General features: G+C 42.6%; 1 protein-coding gene and 4 non-coding genes across 7 annotated transcripts; all 5 read right to left on the bottom strand.

Moving 5' to 3' along the window:
• Nucleotides 1-252: 252 nt before the first annotated feature.
• On the bottom strand, nt 253-443 carry LOC130340615 (U2 spliceosomal RNA). The gene has a single exon (XR_008880708.1). It is a non-coding gene; the product is annotated as a U2 spliceosomal RNA (small nuclear RNA).
• A 2095-nt stretch (nt 444-2538) lies between these two features.
• Nucleotides 2539-2729, bottom strand: LOC130340652 (U2 spliceosomal RNA). Its single transcript, XR_008880729.1, has one exon. It is a non-coding gene; the product is annotated as a U2 spliceosomal RNA (small nuclear RNA).
• A 2075-nt stretch (nt 2730-4804) lies between these two features.
• On the bottom strand, nt 4805-4995 carry LOC130340664 (U2 spliceosomal RNA). The gene has a single exon (XR_008880740.1). It is a non-coding gene; the product is annotated as a U2 spliceosomal RNA (small nuclear RNA).
• Nucleotides 4996-7093: 2098 nt separating this feature from the next.
• LOC130340631 (U2 spliceosomal RNA) lies at nt 7094-7284 on the bottom strand. The gene has a single exon (XR_008880717.1). It is a non-coding gene; the product is annotated as a U2 spliceosomal RNA (small nuclear RNA).
• Nucleotides 7285-7632: 348 nt separating this feature from the next.
• On the bottom strand, nt 7633-12479 carry LOC130340610 (uncharacterized). Of its 3 annotated transcripts, XM_056554210.1 has the most exons (6): nt 10907-12479; nt 10523-10657; nt 9392-9440; nt 9260-9301; nt 8507-8596; nt 7633-7844 (listed from the first exon to the last, which is right to left on the bottom strand). In XM_056554210.1, the coding sequence occupies exons 1-6, from the start codon at nt 12197-12199 to the stop codon at nt 7783-7785; spliced, it is 1671 nt and encodes a 556-aa protein (XP_056410185.1). In that variant the 5' UTR covers nt 12200-12479; the 3' UTR covers nt 7633-7782. The 3 variants fall into 3 exon arrangements, 1 of the variants encoding a protein (XP_056410185.1); XR_008880704.1 differs by lacking the exons at nt 9260-9301; nt 9392-9440 and having other exon boundaries at nt 7783-7844; nt 8538-8596; XR_008880703.1 differs by lacking the exons at nt 9260-9301; nt 9392-9440 and having other exon boundaries at nt 7805-7844.
• Nucleotides 12480-12730: the final 251 nt, after the last annotated feature.

Genomic DNA, 12730 nt, shown 5'->3' with positions numbered 1-12730 from the left:
TGCACAGGTGTGCTGGCTACTCAAATGATCCAATTAAGGAGGCCATTTAGTCAGCAGCAGCAGAAGTCCTGTGCCTGGACGCTCCAACAGCGGCCAGACACAAGCAGAAGCAGAAGCAGCAGAAGCAGCAGCAGCACCACCTTTTGTTTTTTGGCTGCAGCAGCAGCAGCAAGGCCCACAGGGCTGGCTAGCTGGCTAGCCAGCAAGCAGGTAGCAATGAAAGTAGGAATCTTTCTTTTGAACCCTGTAAGGGGGTGGTGCACTGTACCCGAAGATACTGCCATATCGGGTCAATGCATAGGGCGACGGAAGCAAGCTTTGAAATCGGCCCCCGTTCTCAAAAATCCATTTAATATATGGTCCCCAGATAGGGGACGTATCAGATATTAAACTGATAAGAACAGATACTACACTTGATCTTAGCCAAAAGGCCGAGAAGCGATAACCGTGAAAGGGGCGGGCCCAACAAGGTGCCCTTCATGGGCACTATCACTGCTTGCTGTCAGGGAGGCTGCCAGACAATTTTCCATGCACACTCTGGGCTGGGGGGCAGTCAACCACCAGTACACACAGCAGAACCTAAACCCATACCATTATTGCTAAGCAGCAAGACAGGGGCCCATTGCACTCCCACGGGGCCTTTTTAAATGCAATCCATAACCCGGATTTGCCAGGAACCCTTCTTACTCCTCCTACTTGCATGTGACACTGGGCTTAGGATCTGCATAGGAAACACACACACAAGCACACACCTACCTTTGTTGCCTGCAGATGCCTCCTTGGCTGTCCCCAAACGGTATCAAACCAACACCCACGGGAAGCTGTAAGCATAGAGGACATGCCTGCACCCCATTGGACTTACCTGTGTGGGTTAAATCCGGGTTATTTGACAACCTATGGCGTTGATGGTTCTGCTCAGGCAGAGCAGTGCTGATGCTCCTCATAAAGCTGTCGCTGTTGTGAAGGTTCTAGGTGACATCACAAATCCCTATGGTTACATACACAACAAAGCTGGGTTGTTGTTGTTTACACTCTGCAAGGCCTGTGGAAGTGAGTGACATCATAGCACTGTAGTTCTGAGGGTTCTAGATGGATGCAACAATCTCCTGTTGCTTCTATGAAGGCCGTAATAGACGACATCACCAAACAGCTCCATAGTCACATACACAGCAAAGGAGAGATGTTGTTTACACCTAGTGATGTCAGTGGTATTGAGTGACATCACAGCACAGTGCTAAGGCTCCTGGGCCTGGACACAGCAGCGGCTGCAATATCTCAACGGAGAATACGTTTATATATATGTGTGTGTGTGCGCGTATATATATATATATATATATATATATATATATATATATATATATATTTCTCCGCCGAAATCACTTTTAAACCCATTTCCACCTTTTTTTCCCTTCTCTTCCTCTTACTTTTTTTTTCACGTTTTTTTACGTTTTTCTCCTTTTCGCCTCTTTTCTGGGCGTATTATTCTTCTTTTTCTTCTTTTTTTTCGTCTAATGCATACCCCATCAGTGCAGCAATGCTTATTCAATACCGCCAGCAGATGGAGACACTGGGGGATAATTTTCTAAGGATTTATACTGATTTTTCCTGTCTGAATTTGTCGCACAGAAAGTTGCAGGCCAAATATGTGTGACATTTCTGCGACTTTAGCTTCTAGAGCATTTTTACAACATTATACATAGGTGCTGAATACATAAAAAGCGACTGTTCAGCGACAGACAAGTCGCATCGGCTGAAAGTAGGCCAGAATGTCAGTCCATGTTGGAGCAGGTTTAGATACAGTCTAAAGCATAGATCTCAAAGTCTGTGCACAGAATTTAGCAAGGGCCTCGCACCTTCTGATGCATCAGGTAGGTGCACAATAGCATAGCCTAACCCTCTGTACTTTGGTCTATATTGATGCGGGACATAGACAGCCAGCTGATGACCAATCCATTAGTGCAATGGATGGCTGGAAGCATTTGTCTTTGCCTTTGCAATACCACAGAAGCAATGCATGGTCAATGTACAGCAATGACACACCTGTGTGAACAGCCAGGAGACCCCCCCCCCCCATGTTATGATACATAGTTACATAGTTAGTACGGTCGAAAAAAGACATATGTCCATCAAGTTCAACCAGGGAATTAAGGGGTAGGGGTGTGGCGCGCTATTGGGGAAGGGATGAGATTTTATATTTCTTCATAAGCATTAATCTTATTTTGTCAATTAGGAACATTCAGCACCCACCCGCTATCAAGGCAGCTGCCTATCATGTCATGCCCTACCTGCACAGGTGTGCTGGCTACTCAAATGATCCAATTAAGGAGGCCATTTAGTCAGCAGCAGCAGAAGTCCTGTGCCTGGACGCTCCAACAGCGGCCAGACACAAGCAGAAGCAGAAGCAGCAGAAGCAGCAGCAGCACCACCTTTTGTTTTTTGGCTGCAGCAGCAGCAGCAAGGCCCACAGGGCTGGCTAGCTGGCTAGCCAGCAAGCAGGTAGCAATGAAAGTAGGAATCTTTCTTTTTAACCCTGTAAGGGGGTGGTGCACTGTACCCGAAGATACTGCCATATCGGGTCAATGCATAGGGCGACGGAAGCAAGCTTCAAAATCGGCCCCCGTTCTCAAAAATCCATTTAATATATGGTCCCCAGATAGGGGACGTATCAGATATTAAACTGATAAGAACAGATACTACACTTGATCTTAGCCAAAAGGCCGAGAAGCAATAACCGTGAAAGGGGCGGGCCCAACAAGGTGCCCTTCATGGGCACTATCACTGCTTGCTGTCAGGGAGGCTGCCAGACAATTTTCCATGCACACTCTGGGCTGGGGGGCAGTCAACCACCAGTACACACAGCAGAACCTAAACCCATACCATTATTGCTAAGCAGCAAGACAGGGGCCCATTGCACTCCCACGGGGCCTTTTTAAATGCAATCCATAACCCGGATTTGCCAGGAACCCTTCTTACTCCTCCTACTTGCATGTGACACTGGGCTTAGGATCTGCATAGGAAACACACACACAAGCACACACCTACCTTTGTTGCCTGCAGATGCCTCCTTGGCTGTCCCCAAACGGTATCAAACCAACACCCACGGGAAGCTGTAAGCATAGAGGACATGCCTGCACCCCATTGGACTTACCTGTGTGGGTTAAATCCGGGTTATTTGACAACCTATGGCGGTGATGGTTCTGCTCAGGCAGAGCAGTGCTGATGCTCCTCATAAAGCTGTCGCTGCTGTGAAGGTTCTAGGTGACATCACAAATCCCTATGGTTACATACACAACAAAGCTGGGTTGTTGTTGTTTACACTCTGCAAGGCCTGTGGAAGTGAGTGACATCATAGCACTGTAGTTCTGAGGGTTCTAGATGGATGCAACAATCTCCTGTTGCTTCTATGAAGGCCATAATAGACGACATCACCAAACAGCTCCATAGTCACATACACAGCAAAGGAGAGATGTTGTTTACACCTAGTGATGTCAGTGGTATTGAGTGACATCACAGCACAGTGCTAAGGCTCCTGGGCCTGGACACAGCAGCGGCTGCAATATCTCAACGGAGAATACGTTTATATCTATGTGTGTGTGTGCGCGTATATATATATATATATATATATATTTCTCCGCCGAAATCACTTTTAAACCCATTTCCACCTTTTTTTCCCTTCTCTTCCTCTTACTTTTTTTTCACGTTTTTTTACGTTTTTCTCCTTTTCGCCTCTTTTCTGGGCGTATTATTCTTCTTTTTCTTCTTTTTTTTCGTCTAATGCATACCCCATCAGTGCAGCAATGCTTATTCAATACCGCCAGCAGATGGAGACACTGGGGGATAATTTTCTAAGGATTTATACTGATTTTTCCTGTCTGAATTTGTCGCACAGAAAGTTGCAGGCCAAATATGTGTGACATTTCTGCGACTTTAGCTTCTAGAGCATTTTTACAACATTATACATAGGTGCTGAATACATAAAAAGCGACTGTTCAGCGACAGACAAGTCGCATCGGCTGAAAGTAGGCCAGAATGTCAGTCCATGTTGGAGCAGGTTTAGATACAGTCTAAAGCATAGATCTCAAAGTCTGTGCACAGAATTTAGCAAGGGCCTCGCACCTTCTGATGCATCAGGTAGGTGCACAATAGCATAGCCTAACCCTCTGTACTTTGGTCTATATTGATGCGGGACATAGACAGCCAGCTGATGACCAATCCATTAGTGCAATGGATGGCTGGAAGCATTTGTCTTTGCCTTTGCAATACCACAGAAGCAATGCATGGTCAATGTACAGCAATGACACACCTGTGTGAACAGCCAGGAGACCCCCCCCCCCCATGTTATGTTACATAGTTACATAGTTAGTACGGTCGAAAAAAGACATATGTCCATCAAGTTCAACCAGGGAATTAAGGGGTAGGGGTGTGGCGCGATATTGGGGAAGGGATGAGATTTTATATTTCTTCATAAGCATTAATCTTATTTTGTCAATTAGGAACATTCAGCACCCACCCGCTATCAAGGCAGCTGCCTATCATGTCATGCCCTACCTGCACAGGTGTGCTGGCTACTCAAATGATCCAATTAAGGAGGCCATTTAGTCAGCAGCAGCAGAAGTCCTGTGCCTGGACGCTCCAACAGCGGCCAGACACAAGCAGAAGCAGAAGCAGCAGAAGCAGCAGCAGCACCACCTTTTGTTTTTTGGCTGCAGCAGCAGCAGCAGCAAGGCCCACAGGGCTGGCTAGCTGGCTAGCCAGCAAGCAGGTAGCAATGAAAGTAGGAATCTTTCTTTTTAACCCTGTAAGGGGGTGGTGCACTGTACCCGAAGATACTGCCATATCGGGTCAATGCATAGGGCGACGGAAGCAAGCTTCGAAATCGGCCCCCGTTCTCAAAAATCCATTTAATATATGGTCCCCAGATAGGGGACGTATCAGATATTAAACTGATAAGAACAGATACTACACTTGATCTTAGCCAAAAGGCCGAGAAGCGATAACCGTGAAAGGGGCGGGCCCAACAAGGTGCCCTTCATGGGCACTATCACTGCTTGCTGTCAGGGAGGCTGCCAGACAATTTTCCATGCACACTCTGGGCTGGGGGGCAGTCAACCACCAGTACACACAGCAGAACCTAAACCCATACCATTATTGCTAAGCAGCAAGACAGGGGCCCATTGCACTCCCACGGGGCCTTTTTAAATGCAATCCATAACCCGGATTTGCCAGGAACCCTTCTTACTCCTCCTACTTGCATGTGACACTGGGCTTAGGATCTGCATAGGAAACACACACACAAGCACACACCTACCTTTGTTGCCTGCAGATGCCTCCTTGGCTGTCCCCAAACGGTATCAAACCAACACCCACGGGAAGCTGTAAGCATAGAGGACATGCCTGCACCCCATTGGACTTACCTGTGTGGGTTAAATCCGGGTTATTTGACAACCTATGGCGGTGATGGTTCTGCTCAGGCAGAGCAGTGCTGATGCTCCTCATAAAGCTGTCGCTGCTGTGAAGGTTCTAGGTGACATCACAAATCCCTATGGTTACATACACAACAAAGCTGGGTTGTTGTTGTTTACACTCTGCAAGGCCTGTGGAAGTGAGTGACATCATAGCACTGTAGTTCTGAGGGTTCTAGATGGATGCAACAATCTCCTGTTGCTTCTATGAAGGCCATAATAGACGACATCACCAAACAGCTCCATAGTCACATACACAGCAAAGGAGAGATGTTGTTTACACCTAGTGATGTCAGTGGTATTGAGTGACATCACAGCACAGTGCTAAGGCTCCTGGGCCTGGACACAGCAGCGGCTGCAATATCTCAACGGAGAATACGTTTATATATATGTGTGTGTGTGCGCGTATATATATATATATATATATATATATATATATATATATATATTTCTCCTCCGAAATCACTTTTAAACCCATTTCCACCTTTTTTTCCCTTCTCTTCCTCTTACTTTTTTTTCAAGTTTTTTTACGTTTTTCTCCTTTTCGCCTCTTTTCTGGGCGTATTATTCTTCTTTTTCTTCTTTTTTTTCGTCTAATGCATACCCCATCAGTGCAGCAATGCTTATTCAATACCGCCAGCAGATGGAGACACTGGGGGATAATTTTCTAAGGATTTATACTGATTTTTCCTGTCTGAATTTGTCGCACAGAAAGTTGCAGGCCAAATATGTGTGACATTTCTGCGACTTTAGCTTCTAGAGCATTTTTACAACATTATACATAGGTGCTGAATACATAAAAAGCGACTGTTCAGCGACAGACAAGTCGCATCGGCTGAAAGTAGGCCAGAATGTCAGTCCATGTTGGAGCAGGTTTAGATACAGTCTAAAGCATAGATCTCAAAGTCTGTGCACAGAATTTAGCAAGGGCCTCGCACCTTCTGATGCATCAGGTAGGTGCACAATAGCATAGCCTAACCCTCTGTACTTTGGTCTATATTGATGCGGGACATAGACAGCCAGCTGATGACCAATCCATTAGTGCAATGGATGGCTGGAAGCATTTGTCTTTGCCTTTGCAATACCACAGAAGCAATGCATGGTCAATGTACAGCAATGACACACCTGTGTGAACAGCCAGGAGACCCCCCCCCCCCCCCCCATGTTATGTTACATAGTTACATAGTTAGTACGGTCGAAAAAAGACATATGTCCATCAAGTTCAACCAGGGAATTAAGGGGTAGGGGTGTGGCGCGATATTGGGGAAGGGATGAGATTTTATATTTCTTCATAAGCATTAATCTTATTTTGTCAATTAGGAACATTCAGCACCCACCCGCTATCAAGGCAGCTGCCTATCATGTCATGCCCTACCTGCACAGGTGTGCTGGCTACTCAAATGATCCAATTAAGGAGGCCATTTAGTCAGCAGCAGCAGAAGTCCTGTGCCTGGACGCTCCAACAGCGGCCAGACACAAGCAGAAGCAGAAGCAGCAGAAGCAGCAGCAGCACCACCTTTTGTTTTTTGGCTGCAGCAGCAGCAGCAGCAAGGCCCACAGGGCTGGCTAGCTGGCTAGCCAGCAAGCAGGTAGCAATGAAAGTAGGAATCTTTCTTTTTAACCCTGTAAGGGGGTGGTGCACTGTACCCGAAGATACTGCCATATCGGGTCAATGCATAGGGCGACGGAAGCAAGCTTCGAAATCGGCCCCCGTTCTCAAAAATCCATTTAATATATGGTCCCCAGATAGGGGACGTATCAGATATTAAACTGATAAGAACAGATTTTTTTTTTTTTAACTTGGCTGCACCTTCACAGGTACACACCTATTTTATTTAAGTTTCAAGTTTTAACATAGTTACATAGTTACATAGCATTAAAACCAGGGGAACATAAAAAACTTACAATTTTACAATTTCACATATGCCAGTCGGTAAAATGCCATTTTAAGAATGCAAACTCATCACTTTGTTTATCGATTAAAAGATAGATGTACATTTCACTTAATATCATTCCAATAACATCATCGAAAGATAAAATGTCCTTTTTAAATAATAAAATATTCCTATTTTTCCACAGAGCTGCCTTCACACAGTTTATTATTTGCCATGCCTTCCGTTTCTCTTGTTCGCCGGGACAATCCAAACACCCATATAAAACCATATTATAGTCCAAGTCTTTTATAGCAGCAATTTTGTTTAAAAGTGGCAGCATTTTAGTCCATATCCTTCTAGAAAAATCACATGTCCATAAAAGATGTAAAACAGTCTCCTCTTCGTGGCATCCCTCTCTTGGACACTTTGCTGTGCTTGCAAATCCTCTACGGTGTTGGAAAGCCCGGCACGGAAGGCAACTGTGGATGCAGCTCCAGGATAAGTCCTTCTGTGAGTTAAAAAGATAAAATGAGTTCACAATTCTCCAGATTTCTTTACATTTATCATCATTAAAATTTCCAACTTGGCACATGTTAATATTGTTTAAAATGACTCTCGTAAGTTTTTTCCCATCGATTAGAATATCTTTACTAAAATCAAACAGTTTAAAAAGAGAAACAATCTTTTCTAAAATACAATAAGTAATAGGGAGGTTAAAAGCATAAGGGTGTTTAAGATCTGTTTCAAACCAACCATGGTGTCTCATGAGATTACCAACATTATAGCGCAAAAAGAACGACCAATAGTTGTCTTTAAAAACATTCTTAAGACACAATGAAAAGAATTTTGTATAAAGGAACGCAGTAAAATCAGTAAAACTTTTCCCCCCTTTCTCTTTAGGTTTAGATACAATTTCTCTTTTTAACTTCTCATATTTGGAATTCCAAAAAAAGGTGTAACAGACTTTTGAGACTTTACGTATTATATGTGTGTTAGGTGGGAACACTAAACTTAAATATAAAAGCAAAGGTAAAATCACCATCTTTAAAATCAGCACTTTTCCTTCCATTGTAAGGTCTCTTAGTCTCCATACACATAATTTTTGGTTCACCTTTTGCATTGTTAGCTCCCAGCTTTCGTTTCCATTATTTAATTCATTAAAATACACACCTAAAATTTTTACTTTTTCTACTACCGGTACCTTTATGTCTCTTGTATCCAGCTTGCCGACTTTTAAAATCTCGCACTTGTTAAAATTCACTTTAAAACCAGAAGCACAACAGAAATAGTTAATTTGTGTTAAAGTTTTTTTAAGTGCCAGGCTATCTTGACATGTCACTGCTACATCATCCATATAACTGACTACTTTAGCTTCAAGACCATTTCCTCCGGGGAGCCTTATCCCACGGATCTGTTTATCACCTCTTATGACACATAAAAGTGGCTCTAGTGCACAAATAAATAAAAGGGGTGATAGGGGGCAACCCTGCTTCACACCAGATTTTAAAGGAACCATTTCAGTCTTAAAACCATTAATTAAAATTTTGCTAAAACAGTCATTATAAAAGGCTTTGAGTGACGTTAAAAAACCTTCTGGTATGCCCATTTTATTTAAAACATTAAATAAAAAACAGTGCGAGACTCTGTCAAATGCTTTTTCAAAGTCTATTGTTAAAATTGCTAAATTACTTTTCCTTATTTTAGCATCTTCTATTATATCTTTTATGAGGTTTAAATTTTCCCACATGTTTCTACCCGGTATACCACACACTTGATTATTATGTATTAATTTATCTATAACATTTTTTAGTCTGTTTGCACATATTTTAGCCATTATTTTATAATCAGCGTTTAAAAGGGTTATTGGTCTCCAATTCCTAATATCCTCTTTATCACCTTTTTTAAAGAGCAGAGAAACCTCACCCATTTTCCATGACTGTGGTAAAATCTTGGTATTAAAAACATCTGTAAAAAGAGATAAAAGATCATCTTTTAAAACCTCATAAAAAACCTTATAAAATTCGATTGGCAGGCCATCAGACCCTGGTACTTTACCCAAATTAAAACTGTTTATGGTATCCAATATTTCCTTCTCTGGGATAGACTGTAAAAGAAAGGATTGAGAATTATTCTCTAAAACACGTTCTATTTTGTTTAAGGCATCGTTCATGAAATTAGCATCTATTTTTTTCTCATTAAAAAGTTCCCTATAATAACATTGTACTTTAAATAAAATTTTATTCATCTCCACTTCTCCTTCTAGTTTTTCGATATGGACTCTTTTTTGATTAGATTTTTTAAAAAAATATCTTGTACATTTTTCGTTATTTTCAATATGTTTGATTTTAGCTTTAAAAATGATCTCTTTACCTTTTTCATTTAAAAATGTTTTTATTTCTTTTTTAATGTTAACAATATCATCTTTTACATCTATCCCTATATTGTGCAATTTAAAAAGAGTTTGAAGATGTGTATTTAAAATATCATAACAATGTCTTTTATCTTTAGCTTTTTGGATACCTTGTTTTATAAAAAAATCTTTAGTTTTTTTCTTCATATTTTCCCACCATACTTTTATATCTATATTTGGGTCTCTATTATTTTTACATTTATTATAAAAATTGGCGTATTCTGTTAAGATTATTTTATCTTCTAAAAGAGATATGTTCAATTTCCATGAACCAATACCCCTCTTAAAACCAGGAACAGGATTTAAAACAAATAGAAGACATTTATGATCAGAAAATATATTAGTTAAAAGCTCACATTTGGCAGGTAAAACATTTTGAGAAGAGAAGATAAAATCAATCCTCGAGCTACAATTCACATTACTCCATGTAATGCCTTCAGTATCAGGTAAATTTGGATTACATTTTTTAAAAACATCTATAAGCCTAAAATCTAAAGTAATATTTTTTAAAATGTTAGATGTCTTATCATAATTTCTACTAGTAGCTCGAGAATATCTTTTCTCACCTCTTAAAACACAATTAAAATCCCCAGCTAAAATCAAAGGATAAGAATCATTAATAAAAAGAGGTAAAATCTCTAACATCTCTTCTCTTTCTTTTTTATCAGGTGAACCATAAAAGTTTAAAAACTGCCATGTAAAACCATTTATAAAAGCTTTAACTAATAAAATCCTTCCTGGTAAAATCTCTTGCTTAAAAATTATATTAACATTACCCTTAAAAAGTATAGCAACTCCTCCAGATTTAGATGCGTTGGACCCTGACCACACTGAGGGGCCATGCTTCCAGTCTTCTTCATATTTCTTGTATGATGCTTGGTGAGGGATGCCACATTCCTGTAAGAAGAAAACTGATGCAGACAAAAAGGATAAAAAATTAAAAATAGCAGTTCTTCTTGCGTGTGTCTTAAGGCCCCTCACATTGAGGGAGAGTCCATGGAGCGCCATCATTAAAGGTTACAGAGAGACCACTTTCAATATCTTTGTGCACATTCTATCTCATCCTCATCAGCCAGACCCCCAAAACTATCATTTTCCCCTTCTGATCTCACTGTCACCAGAGATTCCGGTGAGCTGCTACCGTCTGACTCCTCCATTACCTCCTCCTGAAGATCCTCCGGTAGGGGACTAAGGAGAGGATTCCTCTTCGCCGGAACAGGGGTTGTCCCGTCTCCGTCACCTTGCCCAGTGTCCATCTCCTCCCCGGGATGACCTGTCGGAGCCACCCCGGGCAGCTGGTCGGGCACAACGACTTCCACCGTGTCGGGAACCATGGACGAGTTGCCTGTTTCACTTGGGGAGGGGGCTGGAACACCTGATGGCATCCCTACCCCCCCCTCTTCTTCCACAAACGCCTCTTCTCTTCCTGTTCCGGTCTTTCTTCTCTTAGCCCCAACATTTTCTGGCTTCCTCAGGGGGGCACTCTGAGGCTTGCTGACAGCTTCATCCAGGTTACTACCCCTCTGCTGCGAGAGAGGAGCTCCTGTCTGCCATGCTTTCTTCTCCTTTCTTCTTACCTTCATGCTGGAGGGTTTCTCATATCCATCTTCATCAGAGGTAGCAGACTCACCATGTTGATCAGTTGGGTTTTCTTCTGGTTTGCTGTCTTCTCTGTTCATATGACGGGGGTCTGGCTGGCTTCTCTGTTGTTTCTCTTTGTTTCTGTGAGGACAAGAAGCATACAAATGGTCAACTCTGTAACATAAACTGCATTTCTTTTCTTTTGTGCATTCTCTGGAGGAGTGCTCAGTGCTGCCACAATTTGTACATGTACTCTCACATACGTTTTTATCATGTCCATATCTTCTACAAGCTCTGCAGAAATTGGGCATTCCTGGGAAAAACACGTCACCATTTACATTTCCTAACTTGAACCGAGCTGGAGGCATAACCTTTCGTCCTGGGAGTAATAGATCTTCTTTGAACTCAACCAGAAACTTCCACTTAGAGGACCATATTCCACACTCATTCATCACTTTCCCTCTATTTATAATTTTTTTACAAAAATTCCTTAAAAACACAACAATTTCATCTTCTTTAACGTATGGAGAGTACATTTTTATAACTAAAAGCATAAGTTCATCGGGAAAGTGCTCAACAATTCTTATTCCACTCAAGCGGGCATCTCCGCTTACCTTCTTCATCTGTATAACAAAGTCCTTGTAAATACCTCCTTCCGTAAAAGTAACATCGTATACTCCTCTTTTCGGATAATCTTGGATGGATAATATCTCATGCTTCCTTAATCCAAAGACGCCCAGCAGAACTTGCTCCACGATGTACTTCAGGTCCCGGTTCTTTCTCTGGTCCTCCAAGTACGATATACGTACTGAGTTCTTGAGCTTGGCATAAGATGGTACCATGCCTGGATCTCCGTCACTGGCTGACGCCATGCTCACAATCAAGCGCACCAAAGAGACACTAGGTCCCTAAGGCAAAGGGGGATCGCAACTCTACACTGAGGTGGGCCCCCTCCCCAATAGCAGCAAGGGACTTAAGCCCAACGAAGGGCGATGTCCCAGGGCCGAGGAGGGGGGTCTCAGAGCACCCACAAAAGCAGGAACCGGATCAGCCAAGGTATATCCCTATACCTTAGCCAAAAGGCCGAGAAGCGATAACCGTGAAAGGGGCGGGCCCAACAAGGTCCCCTTCATGGGCACTATCACTGCTTGCTGTCAGGGAGGCTGCCAGACAATTTTCCATGCACACTCTGGGCTGGGGGGCAGTCAACCACCAGTACACACAGCAGAACCTAAACCCATACCATTATTGCTAAGCAGCAAGACAGGGGCCCATTGCACTCCCACGGGGCCTTTTTAAATGCAATCCATAACCCGGATTTGCCAGGAACCCTTCTTACTCCTCCTACTTGCATGTGACACTGGGCTTAGGATCTGCATAGGAAACACACACACAAGCACACA

This window comes from Hyla sarda, unplaced genomic scaffold (assembly GCF_029499605.1).
Source record: "Hyla sarda isolate aHylSar1 unplaced genomic scaffold, aHylSar1.hap1 scaffold_598, whole genome shotgun sequence".
In the NCBI taxonomy this organism is placed as follows: Eukaryota; Metazoa; Chordata; class Amphibia; order Anura; family Hylidae; genus Hyla; species Hyla sarda.
Note: the sequence above shows the minus strand (reverse complement) of the source record. Positions and strands in the feature narration are given on the sequence as shown.